Source organism: Pristiophorus japonicus, chromosome 8, assembly GCF_044704955.1.
Source record: "Pristiophorus japonicus isolate sPriJap1 chromosome 8, sPriJap1.hap1, whole genome shotgun sequence".
In the NCBI taxonomy this organism is placed as follows: Eukaryota; Metazoa; Chordata; class Chondrichthyes; family Pristiophoridae; genus Pristiophorus; species Pristiophorus japonicus.
Window position 1 is genome coordinate 132,764,426 of NC_091984.1, and position 18,365 is coordinate 132,782,790.

General features: G+C 51.7%; 1 protein-coding gene across 1 annotated transcript in view; it reads right to left on the minus strand.

The window, feature by feature from the left end:
* LOC139268176 (ADAMTS-like protein 2) overlaps positions 1-18,365 on the minus strand; it is a 203,128-nt gene that overhangs the window by 43,437 nt on the left and 141,326 nt on the right. Inside the window, exon 11 of the mRNA XM_070886228.1 lies at positions 4,795-4,898. Coding sequence (XP_070742329.1) covers positions 4,795-4,898 — 104 coding nt within the window. The remainder of the gene's footprint in view (positions 1-4,794; positions 4,899-18,365) is intronic.

The window sequence follows — 18,365 nt, forward strand, 5'->3', positions numbered from 1 at the left end:
CACAAAGATTCGGAGAACAGGTTGCCACTCTGGATTGTCCCAGGGGACGGTCCCGCACTACTGGGGAGGAGTTGGCTTGCTGTCATGAACTGGAAATGGGGCGATGTCAATGCAATTTCCTCTGTGGAGTGAGTATCATGCTCACAGGTCCTGGACAAATTTGACTCATTATTTCAACCCGGCATTGGCACTTTCATGGGGGCCAAGGTAGTGATTCACATAAACCCGGACGCCAGGCCAGTACACCACAAGGCCAGAGCGGTGCCATACGTGCTGCAGGAAAAGATAGAAGGCGAATTGGACCGCCTGTTGAGGGAAGGCATCATCTCGCCAGTCGAATTCAGTGACTGGGCGAGTCCGATTGTGCCGGTGCTCAAGACGGATGGGTCGGTCAGGATATGTGGCGATTACAAGGCCACCATCAATCGGGTGTCACTCCAAGACCAGTACCCGCTACCAAGAGCGGAGGGACCTCTTTGCAACGCTATCCGGTGGCAAACTTTTTTCAAAATTGGACCTGACCTCAGCTTACATGACCCAGGAGCTGGCGAGTGAGTCGAAGAAGCTGACCACCATCACGACGCACAAGGGGTTGTTTGTGTACAACAGATGTCCGTTCGGGATTCGCTCAGCCGCCGCGATCTTCCAACGAAATATGGAAAGCCTCCTCAAGTCGATTCCAGGGACGGTGGTTTTTCAGGACGACATCCTCATTACGGGTTACGATACTGAAGAACACCTCCACAACCTGGAGGAGGTGCTACGCAGACTGGACCAGGTAGGTCTGCGACCGAAAAAGGCGAAGTACGTCTTCCTAGCTTCAGAGGTAGAATTCCTGGGGATGAGGGTAGCAGCAGACGGGATCAGCCCTACTGCATCCAAGACGGAAGCGATCCAGAGAGCACCCAGACCCCGTAACACGACGGAGCTGCGTTCGTTCCTGGGGCTCCTGAACTATTTTGGTAACTTCCTTCCCAAATTGAGCACGCTGCTAGAGCCGCTACATGTGCTCCTACGCAAAGGTCGCGAATGGGTCTGGGGGGACAGCCAGGAAAGGGCTTTTAATAGAGCACGCAATTTGTTATGTTCCAACAATCTGTTAACACTATATGGCCCATGTAAGAAACTTGTGTTAACGTGCGATGCGTCGTCCTATGGTGTCAGGTGTGTGTTGCAGCATGTCAATGCCAAGGGTCAGTTACAGCCGGTAGCTTATGCCTCCAGGAGTCTGTCCCAGGCAGAAAGGGGCTACGGGATGGTAGAAAAGGAGGCGCTCGCATGTGCATATGCGGTAAAGAAAATGCACCAGTACCTGTTTGGCAGGAAATTTGAGCTGAAGACAGATCACAAACCCCTAACGTCCCTTTTGGCCGACAACAAGGCCATAAATGCAAACGCATCGGCCCGCATACAGAGGTGGGCACTCACGTTAGCTGCCTATGACTACACAATTCGGCACAGGCCGGGCACCGAAAACTGCGCCGATACACTCAGCAGGCTCCCGCTAGCCACCACTGAGGGGGCTACCGAGCATGGTGCTGAGATGGTCATGGCTGTTGAAGCTTTCGGAAGCAAAGGCTCACCCGTGACAGCCCGTCAGATTAAAGTCTGGACAAATAGAGACCCGCTATTGTCTCTAGTCAAGAAATGTGTCCTGAATGGGGACTGGGCAGCCACGTACAGGGCATGCCCTGAGAAATTTAAACCATTTCACAGGCGCAAAGATGAACTCTCGATTCAGGCCGATTGCCTACTGTGGGGAAACCGCATAGTCATGCCCCAGATGGGCAGAGAGGTGTTCATCAGAGAACTCCACAATGGGCACCCGGGCATTGTCACGATGAAGGCAATTGCCAGGTCACACGTTTGGTGGCCAGGGATAGACGCAGATCTGGAACTTTGTGTTCGCAGGTGCAACACGTGTGCCCAGCTGGGCCATGCGCCCAGGGAAGCCCCCCTTAGCCCCTGGCCATGGCCCGCCAAGCCTTGGTCACGCATCCATGTGGACTACGCAGGTCCTTTCATGGGGAAAATGTTTTTGGTTGTAGTAGACGCCTATTCCAAATGGATCGAGTGTGACATTTTAAATTCAAGCACATCCTCTGCCACGGTAGAAAGTCTACGGGCAATGTTCGCCGCCCATGGTCTACCAGACATCTTGGTCAACGACAATGGCCCGTGCTTCACAAGCACTGAATTCCAGGACTTCATGGCAGGCAATGGAATTAACCATGTCAGAACGGCACCGTTCAAGCCGGCCTCAAGCGGCCAGGCAGAACGAGCAGTGCAGATAATCAAACAGGGGATGCTCAGATTCCAAGGGGGTTCCCTACAAACCCGCTTATCACGCCTCCTGTTGGCCTATAGATCCCGACCACACTCGCTCACAGGGGTTCCACCCGCAGAGCTACTAATGAAAAGGACGCTCAAAACCCGATTATCCCTTATACACCCCACCATGAAAGAAATTGTCGAGAGCAGGCGCCAGTCACAATATGACTACCATGACAGGAATGCGAGGGCACGATGTATTGATGTAAATGACCCTGTTTCTATCCTCAACTACGCTGCAAGGCCCAAATGGCTCGCAGGCACTGTGGTTGCTAAAGAGGGAAATAGGATTCTGGTAGTTAAACTTACCAATGGACAAATCTGCCGCAAACATGTGGATCAAACAAAAAGGAGGTTCAGCAACCCCATAGAAGAAGCAGAGGAAGAACACGATATAGAGTTCACTCCACCACAAGTGACCGAACACCGGAACCAAAGGGAGGAGAGCCCAGTCACTGTGGGCAGTCCGGACAGGCCTGAGGCACTGCAAACAGCAGACACTCAGGCCAGCGCCCAACAACCGGAGCCCCAACTCAGGCGCTCTACAAGGGAGCGTAAACCACCAGAGAGACTTAACCTGTGATCCCAATAAGACTTTGGGGGGGGAGGTGATGTCATGTATTCAACCAGCATTGTAACCCATGTATAAGCTGACCTAAGTTGTACACCGTGAGAACACTGACCACTAGGTGGGAGACACTCCTAACCTGGACCTTCAGGTATAAAAGGGGAAGCTCCACCCACCTTCATCACTTGAGTGCTAAGGAATAAAGGACAGGTCACAGACTGACCTTCTCTCAAGCATGGGCCTCTTGTGTATTTATACTGTGTAGTAAGGACCTATCACTATCAGCATATCCTTTGATTCCTTTCTCCCTCGTGTACTTAACTACCTTCCCCTTAAACACATCTATGCTGTCCTCCTCAACCACTCCATGTGGTAGCGAATTCCAGTGGGCATGAATCAGGGGGCCAGTGGGCGTGGGTCAGGGGGCCAGTGGGCGTGGGTCAGGGGGCCAGTGGGCGTGGGTCAGGGGGCCAGTGGGCGTGGGTCAGGGGGCCAGTGGGCGTGGGTCAGGGGGCCAGTGGGCGTGGGTCAGGGGGCCAGTGGGCGTGGGTCAGGGGGCCAGTGGGCGTGAGTCAGGGGGCCAGTGGGCGTGGGTCAGGGGGTCAGTGGGCGTGGGTCAGGGGGCCAGTGGGCGTGGGTCAGGGGGCCAGTGGGCGTGGCACAGGGGGCCAGTGGGCGTGGCACAGGGGGCCAGTGGGCGTGGGTCAGGGGGCCAGTGGGCGTGGGTCAGGGGGCCAGTGGGCGTGGGTCAGGGGGCCAGTGGGCGTGGGTCAGGGGGCCAGTGGGCGTGGGACAGGGGGCCAGTGGGCGTGGCACAGGGGGCCAGTGGGCATGGGTTAATGGGCCAGTGGGTATGGGTCAGGGGTCCAGTGGGCGTGGGTCAGGTGGTCAGTGGGCATGGGTCAGGAGGGCAGTGGGCATGGATCAGGGGGCCAGTGGGTGTGGGTCAGGGGGCCAGTGGGCGTGGGTCGGGGGCAGCCTCAGTCACAAAAGTGGGGTGCTCTTTAGATTCTCAGGCTCTGCCAATGGCCCAGCGGGTAAAGGCAATACTGAGGCACTCGCAGCAGAAAATCCCGAGTTCACTTCGCGGTCCCTGCGGGTTCGACTGGTGCAGCGTTTGAAAAAAAGACTTGGATTTATATAGCGCCTTTCACGACCACCAGACATCTCAAAGCGCTTTTGCAGCCAGTAAAGTGCTTTTGGAGTATGGTCACTGTCGGAAATGGAGGAGCTGCATGTTCCCTCAGAATCCTGGGGCTTTGAAAAGGCGGGAACCATCAACAGCGTTCCTGGACCCGACGGCTACCCTGGGACCCTGACATGCATGAGGACGTCAGACAAGGAGGGCAGGATCAGACTCAGCTGTGATACTCCCCTCAGTGGAATAGCCTGTCGACAATCACAGTCTGGTGTCACAGCTGAAGAACGAGCGTCTGAACAGAAGGGTTTTGCCCGGACCGCGGCCCAGTGTTATCGGCAGCTTCGGAATAGGAAGGGAGACAACAAAAGCTGAAATATAGCCGCCCCCAGTTGCATCCCAGTTGGCAGCATGCATAACCTGCAACTTCCCAGAATCTAGGCAACCAGGTGAACAGCAATTCCGCCCCCCCAAATAATTGACCGTCTCTCCGAACCGGACATTCTGAAGCAAACCAACATTCTGGTCTGGTATCACGGCGATGGATCGCACAACGTCCAAGGCCAACAGGTGGATAACAGCCAATGGGTCATGGGCTTGGTGACATTCCTCGTGGAGATGTGAATCTTTCGAACGCCACATGTTAATCCCCCTCCTCTCATACCTCCACCCACCCCACGACCCACCCTCCAAATGGGTGAAAGATGAACGGCCCTGTACTTGTATAAGTGAAGGGCTGTAGGGTTTCCAAAGGCACCTGTGGTACATGTGGAACTGCACGGAGCGTACGCTGATACCTTCCATCTGTACATGTCGGCCAGACTGATGTCGTGATCAATCTCTCCATCTTCAAACTCATTGCTGCAACCAGAAAGGAAACAAGAGGTCAAAATCAAAGAGAGCGACAGGATAAAAAAATCCAGTGGAACCTAGGATGAGAGTGCAATTAGTTAGGTGAGAAATGCCAGGCAGACAGAACACTTAGCAGCTGGAGTAGGCCATTCAGCCCTGCAAACCTGCACTGCCATTAAATGGCTGATCTCCCCCTTAGCTCCATTTACTCCACTCTCTATAGAATTCGGCATTGCTCCTGGGTCAGGCACTGTCCTGGGTCAGGCGCTGTCCTTTCTGCGGTTCAGAGCATTGCAAGAACCCCTTTGTTGTGGCTGCAGCTTCATAGCAAAGGCCGACACAATGGTTATTAAGTTTTCTGGCAAAGAAGGAAAGGATTCTACTGTGATGATAAATGGAGTGTTTTGCTTACAGGCTGATTTTGAGCCATCATGATGGTTAATATTTCTAACTGACGCAGGTCCATGAATCAGGAGGTGAAGTGTGCCTTGGGCGGAAGCGAAATGGCCGCCTGTTTTACATGCTTCCTCCTCCAAGGGGAACTTCGCCCACCCAACTGATTGGTTGTATGGGCTGCAAATACACCCTGAAAGACCAACTAGCTCTCTCCCCACATCCCCCCACCCCCATCTTTGACCCACCCACTCCCCCTGGCCACGCCCCATGCACCCCAAGCTTTTCCTCTCCTGAAGTTGCTGATTTTTCAGGGGTTCGGTTCCACGGACGTTGGCAATCCTCCAGCATCTCACATAAGTGGCCAATTGTCACGTCTGAGTCTATCCGGCGGTCAGAGCAGGGAAGAGGAGAGGCCTCACAGCCAAGCCCAATCCTGTCACCGCTAAGCATTCCAACAAGTGTTGCTGCATCTACCAATTGAGCCAGCTAAGAAGACTGACCACTGGGAGAGTGAGAGAGCGGGGTGGAGTGACCACTGGGGGAGTGAGAGAGCAGGGCAGAGCGACCACTAGGGGAGTGAGAGAGCGGGGAGTACCATTGGGAGAGTGAGACAGGGCGGAGTGACCACAAGGGGAGTGAGACAGCGGGGAGTGGCCATTGGGAGAGTGAGACAGGGCGGAATGACCACTGAGGGAGTGAGACAGGGTGGAGTGACCACTGAGGGAGTGAGACAGGGTGAAGTGACCATTGGGGGAGTGAGACAGCGGGGAGTGACCACTGGGGGAGTGAGACAGGGCGGAGTGACCACAGGGGGAGTGAGACAGGGCGGAGTGACCATTGGGAGAGTGAGACAGGGCGGAGTGACCACAGGGGGAGTGAGACAGGGCGGAGTGACCATTGGGAGAGTGAGACAGCGGGGAGTGACCATTGGGAGAGTGAGACAGGGCGGAGTGACCACAGGGGGAGTGAGACAGGGCGGAGTGACCATTGGGAGAGTGAGACAGGGCGGAGTGACCACTGGGGGGGGTGAGACAGGGTGGAGTGACCATTGGGAGAGTGAGACAGCGGGGAGTGACCATTGGGAGAGTGAGACAGGGCGGAGTGACCACAGGGGGAGTGAGACAGGGCAGAGTGACCATTGCGAGAGTGAGACAGGGCGGAGTGATCACTGGGGGAGTGAGACAGGGCAGAGTGACCACTGGGGGAGTGAGACAGAGTGGAGTGACCACTGGGGGAGTGAGACAGCGGGGAGTGACCACTGGGGGAGTGAGACAGCGGGGAGTGACCATTGGGAGAGTGAGACAGGGCGGAGTGACCCACTAGGGGAGTGAGACAGGGCGGAGTGACCACTGGGGGAGTGAGACAGGGCGGAGTGACCACTGGGAGAGTGAGACGGAGAGGCAAAACTATGCTGTTCTTTACACGGGCTCCAGTAATAAACCTTCATGAGCTGCTAACCATGTGGTCAAACTGTACAGAGGGAGAAAGGTCTACGATCACTTCAAATCTCCCGAGTAGATTTGTACATATCAGCATGTGGTATGTTCTGGGATCAAAGAGACCACATGAAAGGATGGGTCCTTTAAAGGCTGCAGTAACAATCTGACCCGGCAAGCCGTGTTTTTTTTACTGCAGATATAAACGGTGATGAATGAGCTGGAGGATATTCTTCTCTTAAATAGAACATGAAGTAAAGGAAAATTTATCTATGAGTGATCATAATATGACCGAATTCAATGTTGGGTTTCAAAAGGAGGAACTTAACACAGTTACTGAGAGGTCGAAATTGGGTTGTAGACGCCGTCCATTACTGCACGCGGGAGGCGACAAATGGGCGACAAAGGCCGACCGTCGTCAGTAAGCGCGACAACGCCTCGTCCTACATTCAGTTGGCTCTTTGGCAGAGGCGCCAAGAGGCAACAGTGTGCCAGCTTACGCCACCTGGGTACAACGCCTCTTTGCCCCCTCTGTCGCGACACTAGTTTTGTACGGCTGCCGTACAAACAGGCAGCGCTACAGCCTGTAAAGTTGTTGTAAAAGAGCGAATCTCAGGCAGAATCGCTCAGAAAGGAAAGTAAGTTTTTCTCTTTATTTATTTATGTGTGTTTTCATTAGTTTTAAGAGTTGGGAAGTGTGTGTGTGTGGAGTGGAGAAGTTTTAGTTATATTTTTCTTCACTTTTGTTTTTATAGCATGGCGGCAGCCTCCGTCAGGAACTTCGGTCATCCTCCTGAGCTCCCGCCCGAGGATCAGTGAGCAACGCCACGGTTTAGCGCTGCTCTCTCATCTTTGGGCGTAAAAACTGAATCTAGGACTTTGAGGCTGGACCTAATGCCCAGAGCTAAAATCAGCACTCAGGCAGTAACACCATCGCAAAAACAGCCGTAACCAATTTTGACCAAGATTCTAGATTTTGGAACAGATAACTTTAATGGAATGAGACAGTGACTGATGACAGCAAACTGGTCAAAACTGTTCACGGATAAAACTACAGATGAGCAGTGGGATGTGTTCAAACAAGAATTTAGCTCAATACAGAACCAGTGTATAACCCTAAGGGACAAGCGCTCTCATCATCATCATTGGCAGTCCCTCGAAGCGAGGATGACTTGCTTCCACACCAAAAAGGGATGAGTTCACAGGTGCTTCAATGTTCCAGATCCCAAACTAATGTTTCAGATCCCGAACTACATGTTGAAGGGTAGAAGATGCCTGTGCGTGGATTTTTTTAACGTGTGGTGGCCGTTGCACACCAGCCACCACACAGGCTTGACAGAGATAGGTCTTGGTCCAGTGGCAAGGATTACCCAAGACGACTGGAGACCTGCTCTGCTGCACGGGACCTCGCGCGCACACATATCGCAGTGTGGGCTGGCCTGTGCTGCCCCGGGTCCTCTCCTCTTCTGAGCCCCAAACTCACGCCTCTCCTGAACTCCGGTCACTTCCATCTACAAACTCTTGCCACTCCTTCGTCCCTCCTGCTGTGCCTTCCCGCACGGCGATCAGCGACCTGGCATCGCAGCCATCGCCCTCCTGCAGCAGCACGCGCTGCTCCCTGCAATTGCCCCGGCCCACCGATGGTCCCGCAGGCAAGGGCCATTGGAGGGAGCAGCATGCGGCAGCCTGGCGCGGTCCCGGCCTGCAAGACCATCAGCAGGCTGGTGCCATTGGAGGGAGCAGCGTGCAGCGGCATGCCACTGCAGGGAGCAGCACGTGCAGCTGCAGGAGGGCGACGGCTACGAAGCCAGGTCGCAGATTGCAGTGCGGGCAGACACAGCAGGAGGGGCGAAGGAATGGCAAGGGGGAAGTGACCGGGGCCCAAGAGAGGCATGAGTCTGGGGCCCAGAAGAGGCGAGGGCCATGGGGCAGCACGGGCCAGCTTACACTGCGATATGTGCGCGCGATCAGTCTGTACAGCAGAGCTGGTCTCCACTTAGTCTTGGGTAATCCTTGCCACTGGACCACGACCTAGCTTTGTCAAGCCCGTGTGGTGGCTGGTGTGCAACGGCCACCCCACGTTAAAAAAATCCACACACAAGCATTTTCCACCCTTCAACATGCAGTTCGGGATCCGGAATATTAGGTCCTTCATTGCAACACCTGTGAACTCATCCCTTTTCAGTGTGGAAGTGGGTCATCCTCGATACGAGGGACCGCCTATGATGATGATGATGACTTACCAACTAAACACCCAGTGTCGACAAAAGAGATGAGAAATAACATAAAACGAAAGGAAAGAGCATTTGCAAGTTCAAAGAATAGTGTAGATTCAGGGCACTAAGATATATAAAGACAACAAATGAAGTCAAAAATGATAGTAAGAACTGCAAAAGGAAAATACAAAAAGAAACTTTGATGTCAAGATTAACACAAGACGTTTTTACAATCATATTAGAAGTAAAAGTTTAGTCAAGGGTAATATGCGTTCATTAAAAACAGATGCGGGTAACACTACATATGAATACAGACTTATTGAACAATTACTTTGAGTTAGTCTTCACAGTGGAGGAAGAGGATAATATACCCGACAGAAAACAGAGATTAGGGATAAACGGGTCTTTTTCGGGATGGCAGGCTCTAACTAGTGGGGTGCCGCAAGGATCAGTGCTGTTTACAACTATTTACAATCTTTATTAATCATCTAGATGACGGGACCGAGTGCAACGTATCCAAGTTTACTGACGATACAAAGCTAGGTGGGACAGTAAGCTGTGAGGAGAACAAAAAGCATCTGCAAAGGGATATCGATAGACTAAGTGAGTGGGCTGGAAGGTAACAGATGGAGTATAACGTAGGGAAATGTGAGGTTATTCACTTTGGTCGGAAGAATAGAAAAACAGAATATTTTTTAAATGGTGAGAAACTTTTAAATGTTGGTGTTCAGAGAGATTTGGGTGTCCTTGTGCAAGAAACATAGAAAGCTAGCATGCAGGTACAGCAGGCAATAGGGAAGGCAAATGGCATGTTGTCCTTTATTGCAAGGGGATTGGAGTATAAGAGTAAGGAAGTCTTGCTACAATTGTACAGGGCCTTGGTGAGACCACATCTGGAGTGCTGGGCACAGTTTTGGTCTCCTTATCTAAGGAAGGATATACTTGCCTTGGAGGTGGTGCAACAAAGGTTCACTAGATTGATTCCTGGGATGAGAGGGCAGTCTTTGATGAGAGATTGTGTAGAATGGGCCTATACTCTCTGGAGTTTGGAAGAATGAGAGGTGATCTCATTGAAACATAGAAGATTCTGAAGGGGATTGACAGGGTAGATGCTGAGAGGTTGTTTCCCCTGGCTGGAGAGTCTAGAACTAGGGGCGTAGTCTCAGGATAAGGGGTCACTCATTTAGGACAGAGATGAGGAGGAATTTCTTCACTCAGAAGGTTGTGAATCGTTGGAATTCTCTTCCCCAGAGGGCTGTGGATGCTGAGTCTCTGAATGTATTCAGGCTGAGATAGATAGATTTTTGGGGTCTAGGGGAAGCAAGGGATAAGGAGATAGGGCGGGAAAGTGGAGCTGAGGTCGATGATCAGCCATGATCTTATTGAATGGTGGAGCAGGCTCGAGGGGCCGTATGGCCTATTCCTACTCCTATTTCTTATAGAAACATAGAAAATAGGTGCAGGAGTAGGCCATTCGGCCCTTCTAGCCTGCACCGCCATTCAATGAGTTCATGGCTGAACATGCAACTTCAGTACCCCATTCCTGCTTTATGTTCTTATTCCAGGGAAACTAATAATGAATCAAGGATTGGAACTCACTAAAGTTAACGTAGGGCAAGAACAGTGCATTAGAAAAAATGGCCTGATGGTTTCCACCCCAGGGTTTTAAAGGAAGTGGTTGAGGAAAGTACAGATGCTTTAGCCATAATCTTCCAAAGCGCTCGCGGTTCAGGAATCGTCCCTTTAGAGTGGAAAATTGCAAATGTAACTCCATTATTTTAACAAAGGTGAGAAAGAGAAACTTTGAAATTATAGACCCGTTAGTCTAACATCTGTTGTAGGGAAGATATTAGAATCTACAATTAAGGACCGAGTGACTGAGCACTTCAAGAAATTTGAGCTGATTAGAGAGAGCCAACATGGATTTGTAAAGGGTAGGTGATGTCTAATTAACCTCATTGAATTTTTTGAGGAAGTAACTAAAGTAGTAGACAGGGAATGTCTATGGATATGGTTTATATGGACTTTCAAAAGGCATTTGATAAGATTCCACATAAGACATTTCTAGCTAAAATTAAAGCTCATGGAATGGAAGGCAAATTATTGACCTGGTCAGAATTTTGGTTAGGCGGTAGAAGACAGAGAGTAAGAATAATGGGTACGTACTCAAATTATAAGGAAGTAACTAGTGGTGTCCCACAGGGATCAGTGCTGGGGCCTGAACTATTCACTATATTTATTAATGACTTAGATAACGCAATAGAGAGCCATATATCCAAGTTTGCCGATAACACAAAGATTGGTGGCATAGTAAGTAGTGTAGACAGAAATATAAAATTATAGAGCCATTGATAGATTAAGTGAGTGGACAAAACTTTTGCAGATGAATTTCAACGTAGATAAGTGTGAGGTCATCCATTTTGGACCAAGAAAGGATAGATCTGGGTAATTAAGTGATGAAAAGCTCGGGACAGTGGAGGTCCAAAGAGATTTAGGGGTCCATGTACACAGATCATTAAAATGTAGAAGTCAGGTACGAAAAAAAATCCAAAAGTCTACTGGAATGTTAGCCTTTATAACTAGAGGGCTAGAATATAAAAGGGAGGAAGTTTTGCTACAGCCATACAAAGCCCTGGTGAGACCACATCAGGTGTACTGTGCACAGTTCTGGGCACCACCTTAGAAAGGATATATTGGCCTTGGAAGGAGCGCAGTACAGATTCACCAGAATGTTACCGGGGCTCCAAGGATTAGATTATGAGGAGAGATTACACAAATTAGGCCTGTATTCCCGGGAATAAAGATGGTTAAAGGATGATTTGATTGAGGATTTTAGGATTTTGAAAAGAATTGACAGGGTAGATAGAGAAAAACTTTTTCCACTGGTGGGGGAGTCTGGGACAAGGAGACATAACCCTAGAATCAGAGCTCGGCCATTCAGGAGAGAAGTTGGGAAAAACTTTTTCACATAAAGGGAGGAACTCTCTCCCATAAAAAGCAGCAGATGCTAGCTCAATTAATGATTTAAAATCTGAGGTTGATAAATTTTTGCTGAACAAGGGTATAAAAGGACATGGAGCCAAGGCGGATCGATGGAGTAAAGATACTGTTCAGCCATTAACTGATTGAATGTCGGAGCAGGCTCGAGGGGCTGAATGACCTGCTCCTGACCTTATATCATTGAATGTCGGAGCAGGCTCGAGGGGCTGAATGGCCTGCTCTTGACCCTATGTTTTACTGTCGAGTCGAAATTCGGTTACTGGCTGGCGCTAAAGGGAGGCGCATAACAGGGAAATTTCAGTCCCTGTGTTTTTCCAATTTCTTCCACTTAGCACAGATCCCGTTCCTGTACATGTTCCACTGACTGGGATTGGACATGTTCCACTGACCGGGACTGGACATGTTCCACAGACCAGGACATGTTCCACAGACCGGGACATGTTCCACTGACCGGGACATGTTCCACAGACCGGGACATATTCCACAGACCGGGACATGTTCCACTGACCGGGACATATTCCACAGACCAGGACATGTTCCATAGACCGGGACATGTTCCATAGACCGGGACATATTCCACTGACCGGGACATGTTCCACAGACCGGGACATATTCCACTGACCGGGACATGTTCCACAGACCGGGACATATTCCACTGACCGGGACATGTTCCACAGACCGGGACATATTCCACTGACCGGGACATGTTCCATAGACCGGGACATATTCCACTGACCGGGACATGTTCCGCTGACCGGGACTGGACAGGTTCCACTGGCCGGGAAATGTTCCACTGAACGGAAAAGGTTTCACTGACCGGGAAATGTTCCACTGACAGGGACATGTTCCACAGACCGGGACTAGACATGTTCCACAGACTGGGACATGTTCCACTGACCGGGTCATGTTCCACTGACCGGGACTGGACATGTTCCACTGACCGGGACATGTTCCACTGACCGGGACGGGACATGTTCCACTGACTGGGACTGGACATGTTCCACTGACCGGGACTGGACATGTTCCACTGACCGGGACTGGACATGTTCCACTGACCGGGACTGGACATGTTCCACTGACCGGGACATGTTCCACTGACCGGAAAATGTTTCACTGACCGGGACATGTTCCACTGACAGGGACATGTTCCACAGACTGGGCATGTTCTACAGACCGGGACTGGACATGTTCCACAGACTGGGACATGTTCCACTGACCGGGACTGGACATGTTCCACTGACCGGGACATGTTACACTGACTGGGACTGGACATGTTCCACTGACCGGGACATGTTCCACTGACCGGGACTGGACATGTTCCACTGACCGGGACATGTTCCACAGACTGGGACATGTTCCACAGACCGGGACTAGACATGTTCCACAGACTGGGACATGTTCCACTGACCGGGTCATGTACCACTGACCGGGACTGGACATGTTCCACTGACCGGGACTGGACATGTTCCACTGACCGGAACTGGACATGTTCCACTGACCGGGACATGTTACACTGACCGGGACTGGACATGTTCCACTGACCGGGACATGTTCCACTGACCGGGACTGGACATGTTCCACAGACTGGGACATGTTCCACTGACCGGTTCTGGACATGTTCCACTGACCAGGACATGCTCCACTAATCGGGACTGGACATGCTCCACTGACCAGGACTGGACATGTTCCACTGACCGGGACATGTTCCACAGATCAGGACATGAACAGACTGATTCTTGGGATGGCTGGACTTACATATGAGGAAAGATTGGATCAACTGGGCCTTTATACAATGGAGTTTAGAAGGATGAGAGGAGATCTCATAGAAACATACAAGATTCTGACGGGACGGGACAGGTTAGTTGCGGGAAGAATGTTCCCGATGTTGGGGAAGTCCAGAACCAGCAGACACAGTCTTAGGATAAGGGTTAGGCCATTTAGGACTGGGATGAGGAGAAACTTCTTCACTCAGAGAGTTGCTAACCTGTGGAAATCTCTACCGCAGAGAGTTGCTGATGTCAGTTCGTTGGGTATATTCAAGAGGGAGTTAGATATGGCCCTTGCGGCTAAAGGGATCAAGGGGTATGGAGAGAAAACAGGAAAGGGGTACTGAAGGAATTATTAGCCATGATCTTATTGAATGCTGGTGCAGGCTCGAAGGGCCGAATGGCCTACTCCTGCACCAATGTTCTATGTTTCTATGTACCACAGACCGGGACATGTTCCACTGACCGGGATATGTTCCACAGACCGGGATATGTTCCACAGACCGGGACATGTTCCTCTGACCGGGACATGTTCCTCTGACCGGGACATGTTCCTCTGACCGGGACATGTTCCTCTGACCAGGACTAGACATGTTCCGCTGACCAGGACTGGACATGTTCCGCTGACCGAGACATGTTCCGCTGACCAAGACTGGACATGTTCCACAGACCGGGACATGTTCCACTGACCGGAACATGTTCCACTGACCAGGACTAGACATGTTCCGCTGACCAGGACTGGACATGTTCCACTGATCAGGACATGTTCCACAGACCAGGACTGGACATGTTCCGCTGACCGGGACATGTTCCACAGACCAGGACTAGACATGTTCCGCTGACCAGGACTGGACATGTTCCACAGACCGAGACATGTTCCACTGACTGGGACATGTTCCACAACCCGGGACATGTTCCACAGACCGGGACATGTTCCACAGACCAGAACTAGACATGTTCCGCTGACCAGGACTGGACATGTTCCACAGACCGAGACATGTTCCACAACCCGGGACATGTTCCACAGACCGGGACATGTTCCACAGACCAGAACTAGACATGTTCCACTGACCGGGACTGGACATGTTCCACAGACTGGGACATGTTTCTCTGACCGGGACCTGTTCCACTGACCGGGACAAGTTCCACTGACCGGGACAAGTTCCACTGACCGGGACATGTTCCACTGACCGGGACTGGGCCTGTTCCACTGACCGGGATTGGACATGTTCCACTGACCGGGACATGTTCCACTGACCAGGACATGTTCAATGGACCGGGACTGGACATGTTCCACTGACCGGGACATGCTCCACTGACGGGGACTGGACATTTTCCACTGACCGGGACTGGACATGTTCCATTGACTGGGACATGTTCCACTGACCGGGACATGTTCCACTGACCGGGACATGTTCCTCTGACCGGGACATATTCCACAGACCGGGACATGTTCCACTGACTGGGACATGTTCCACAGACCGGGACATGTTCCACAGGACGGGGACATGTTCCACTGACCAAGACCTGTTCCACTGACCGGGACAGGTTCCACTGACCGGGACAGGTTCCACTAACCGGGACATGTTCCACAGGCCGGGACATGTTCCACTGACAGGGACTGGACATTTTCCACTGACGGGGACTGGACATTTTCCACTGACCGGGACTGCACATGTTCCATTGACTGGGACATGTTCCACAGACCGGGACATGTTCCACAGACCAGGACATGTTCCACTGACCGGGACATGTTCCACTGACCGGGACTGGACATGTTCCACAGACTGGGACATGTTCCTCTGACCGGGACATGTTTCTCTGACTGGGACATGTTCCACTGACCGGGACATGTTCCACAGACCGGGACATGTTCCACTAACCGGGACATGTTCCACAAACCAGGACATGTTCCACTGACAGGGACATGCTCCGCTGACCACGACTGGACATGTTCCACAGACCGGGACAGGTTCCACAGACCGGGACATGTTCCACTAACCGGGACATGTTCCACAAACCAGGACATGTTCCACTGACAGGGACATGCTCCGCTGACCGGGACATGTTCCACAGACCAGGACTAGACATGTTTCGCTGACCAGGACTGGGCATGTTCCACAGACCGGGACATGTTCCACAGACCAGGACAAGACATATTCCGCTGACCAGGACAGGACATGTTCCACAGACCGGGACATGTTCCACTGACCGGGACATATTCCACTGACCGGGACATGTTCCACAGACCACGACTGGACATGTTCCGCTGGCCGGGACTGGACATGTTCCACTGACCGGGACTGGACATGTTCCACTGACCGGGACATGTTCCACAGACCGGGACTGGACATGTTCCACTGACCAGGATATGTTCCACTGACCGGGACTGGACATGTTCCACTGACCGGGACATGTTCTACTGACCGGGACATGTTCTACTGACCAGGACTGGACATGTTCCACTGACCGGGACATGTTCCACAGACCGGTACTGGACAAGTTCCACTGACCGGGACTGGACATGTTCCACTGACCGGGACATGTTCCACAGATCGGGACATGTTCCACTGACCAGGACATGTTCCACTGACCGGGACATGTTCCACTGACCGGGACAGGTTCCACTGACCAGGACAAGTTCCAGTGACCGGGACTGGACATGTTCCACTGACCGGGACATTCGCCACTGACCAGGACATGTTCCGCTGACCAGGACATGTTCCACTGACCGGAATATATTGCACTGACCGGGACATATTCCACTGACCGGAACATGTTCCACAGATCAGGACTGGACATGTTCCACTGACCAGGACATGTTCCACTGACCGGGACAGGTTCCACTGACCAGGACTGGACATGTTCCACAGACTGGGACATGTTCCACTGACCGGGACATGCTCCACTGACCGGGACATGTTCCGCTGACCAGGACATGTTCCACTGACCGGGACATGTTCCACTGACCGGGACTGGACATGTTCCACTGACCGGGACATGTTCCACAGACTGGGACATGTTCCACAGACCGGGACTAGACATGTTCCACAGACTGGGACATGTTCCACTGACCGGGTCATGTACCACTGACCGGGACTGGACATGTTCCACTGACCGGGACTGGACATGTTCCACTGACCGGGACTGGACATGTTCCACTGACCGGGACATGTTACACTGACCGGGACTGGACATGTTCCACTGACCGGGACATGTTCCGCTGACCAGGACATGTTCCACTGACCAGGACATGTTGCACTGACCAGAACATGTTCCACATACCAGGACTAGACATGTTCCACTGACCAGGACATGTTCCACTGACCGGGACATGTTCCACTGACCGGAACATGTTCCACAGATCAGGACTGGACATGTTCCACTAACCGGGACATGTTCCACTGACCGGGACATGCTCCACAGACCAGGACATGTTCCACAGACCAAGACATGTTCCACTGACCGGGATTACATGTTCCACTGACCGGGACATGTTCCACTGACCGGGATTGGACATGTTCCACTGACTGGGACATGTGTCACAGACCAGGACTGGACATGTTCTGTGCAAGTGATCATGCGACAGTGTCTCAGTAGTTTGTGAACTCCCACCCACAATGTACGCAGAGTTTGATCCCTGGTGCAAAGGAGGAAGAACGGCCAGCAGCCAATCAGGAGCAGCTCAGGGCGGCCAGTCCTCTGCGCATCCTATGTTAAAATTGTGACCATAACATTATAACTGCTGAGGCCATCAATCAAAACAGTACTGCAAAAGAAAAAAAGACTTGGATTTATACAGCGCCTTTCACGACCATCGGGTGTCTCAAAGCGCTTTACAGGCAATGAAGTATTTTTGGAGTGTAATCACTGTGGTAATGTGGAAAACGCGGCAGCCATTTTGTGCACAGCAAGCTCCCACAAACAGCAATGTGATAATGATCAGATGATCTGTTTTTTTGTTACGTTGATTGAGGGATAAATATTGACCAGGACAGCAGGGATAACTCCCCTGCTCTTCTTCGAAATAGTGCCGCGGGATCTTTTACGTCCACCTGAGAGAGCAGATGGGGCCTCGGTTTAACGTCGGATCCAAAAGGCAGCACCTCCGACAGTGCAGCACTCCCTCAGCACTGCACTGGAATGTCAGCCTGGATTTTGTGTGCAACAACTTTCTGTAGTGGGGAATTCCACAGGTTCACAATTCTCTGAGTGAAGAAGTTTCTCCTCATCTCAGTCCTAAATGGCTTACCCCTTATCCTTAGACTGTGACCCCTGGTTCTGGTCCCCAACATTGGGGACATTCTTCCTGCATCTAACCTGTCCAATCCCATCAGAATTTTATATGTTTCTATGAGATTCCCTCTCATTCTTCTAAATTCCAGTGAATATAAGCCTAGTCGATCCAGTCTTTCTTCATATATCAGTCCTGCCATCTCGGGAATCAGTCTGGTGAACCTTCGCTGCACTGCCTCAATAGCAAGAATGTCCTTCCGCAGATTAGGAGACCAAAACTGAACACAATATTCAAGGTGTGGCCTCACCAAGGCCCTGTACAACTGCAGTAAGACCTCCCTGCTCCTATATTCAAATCCTCTCGCTATGAAGGCCAACATACCATATGCCTTCTTCACCGCCGGCTGTACCTGCATGCCAACTTTC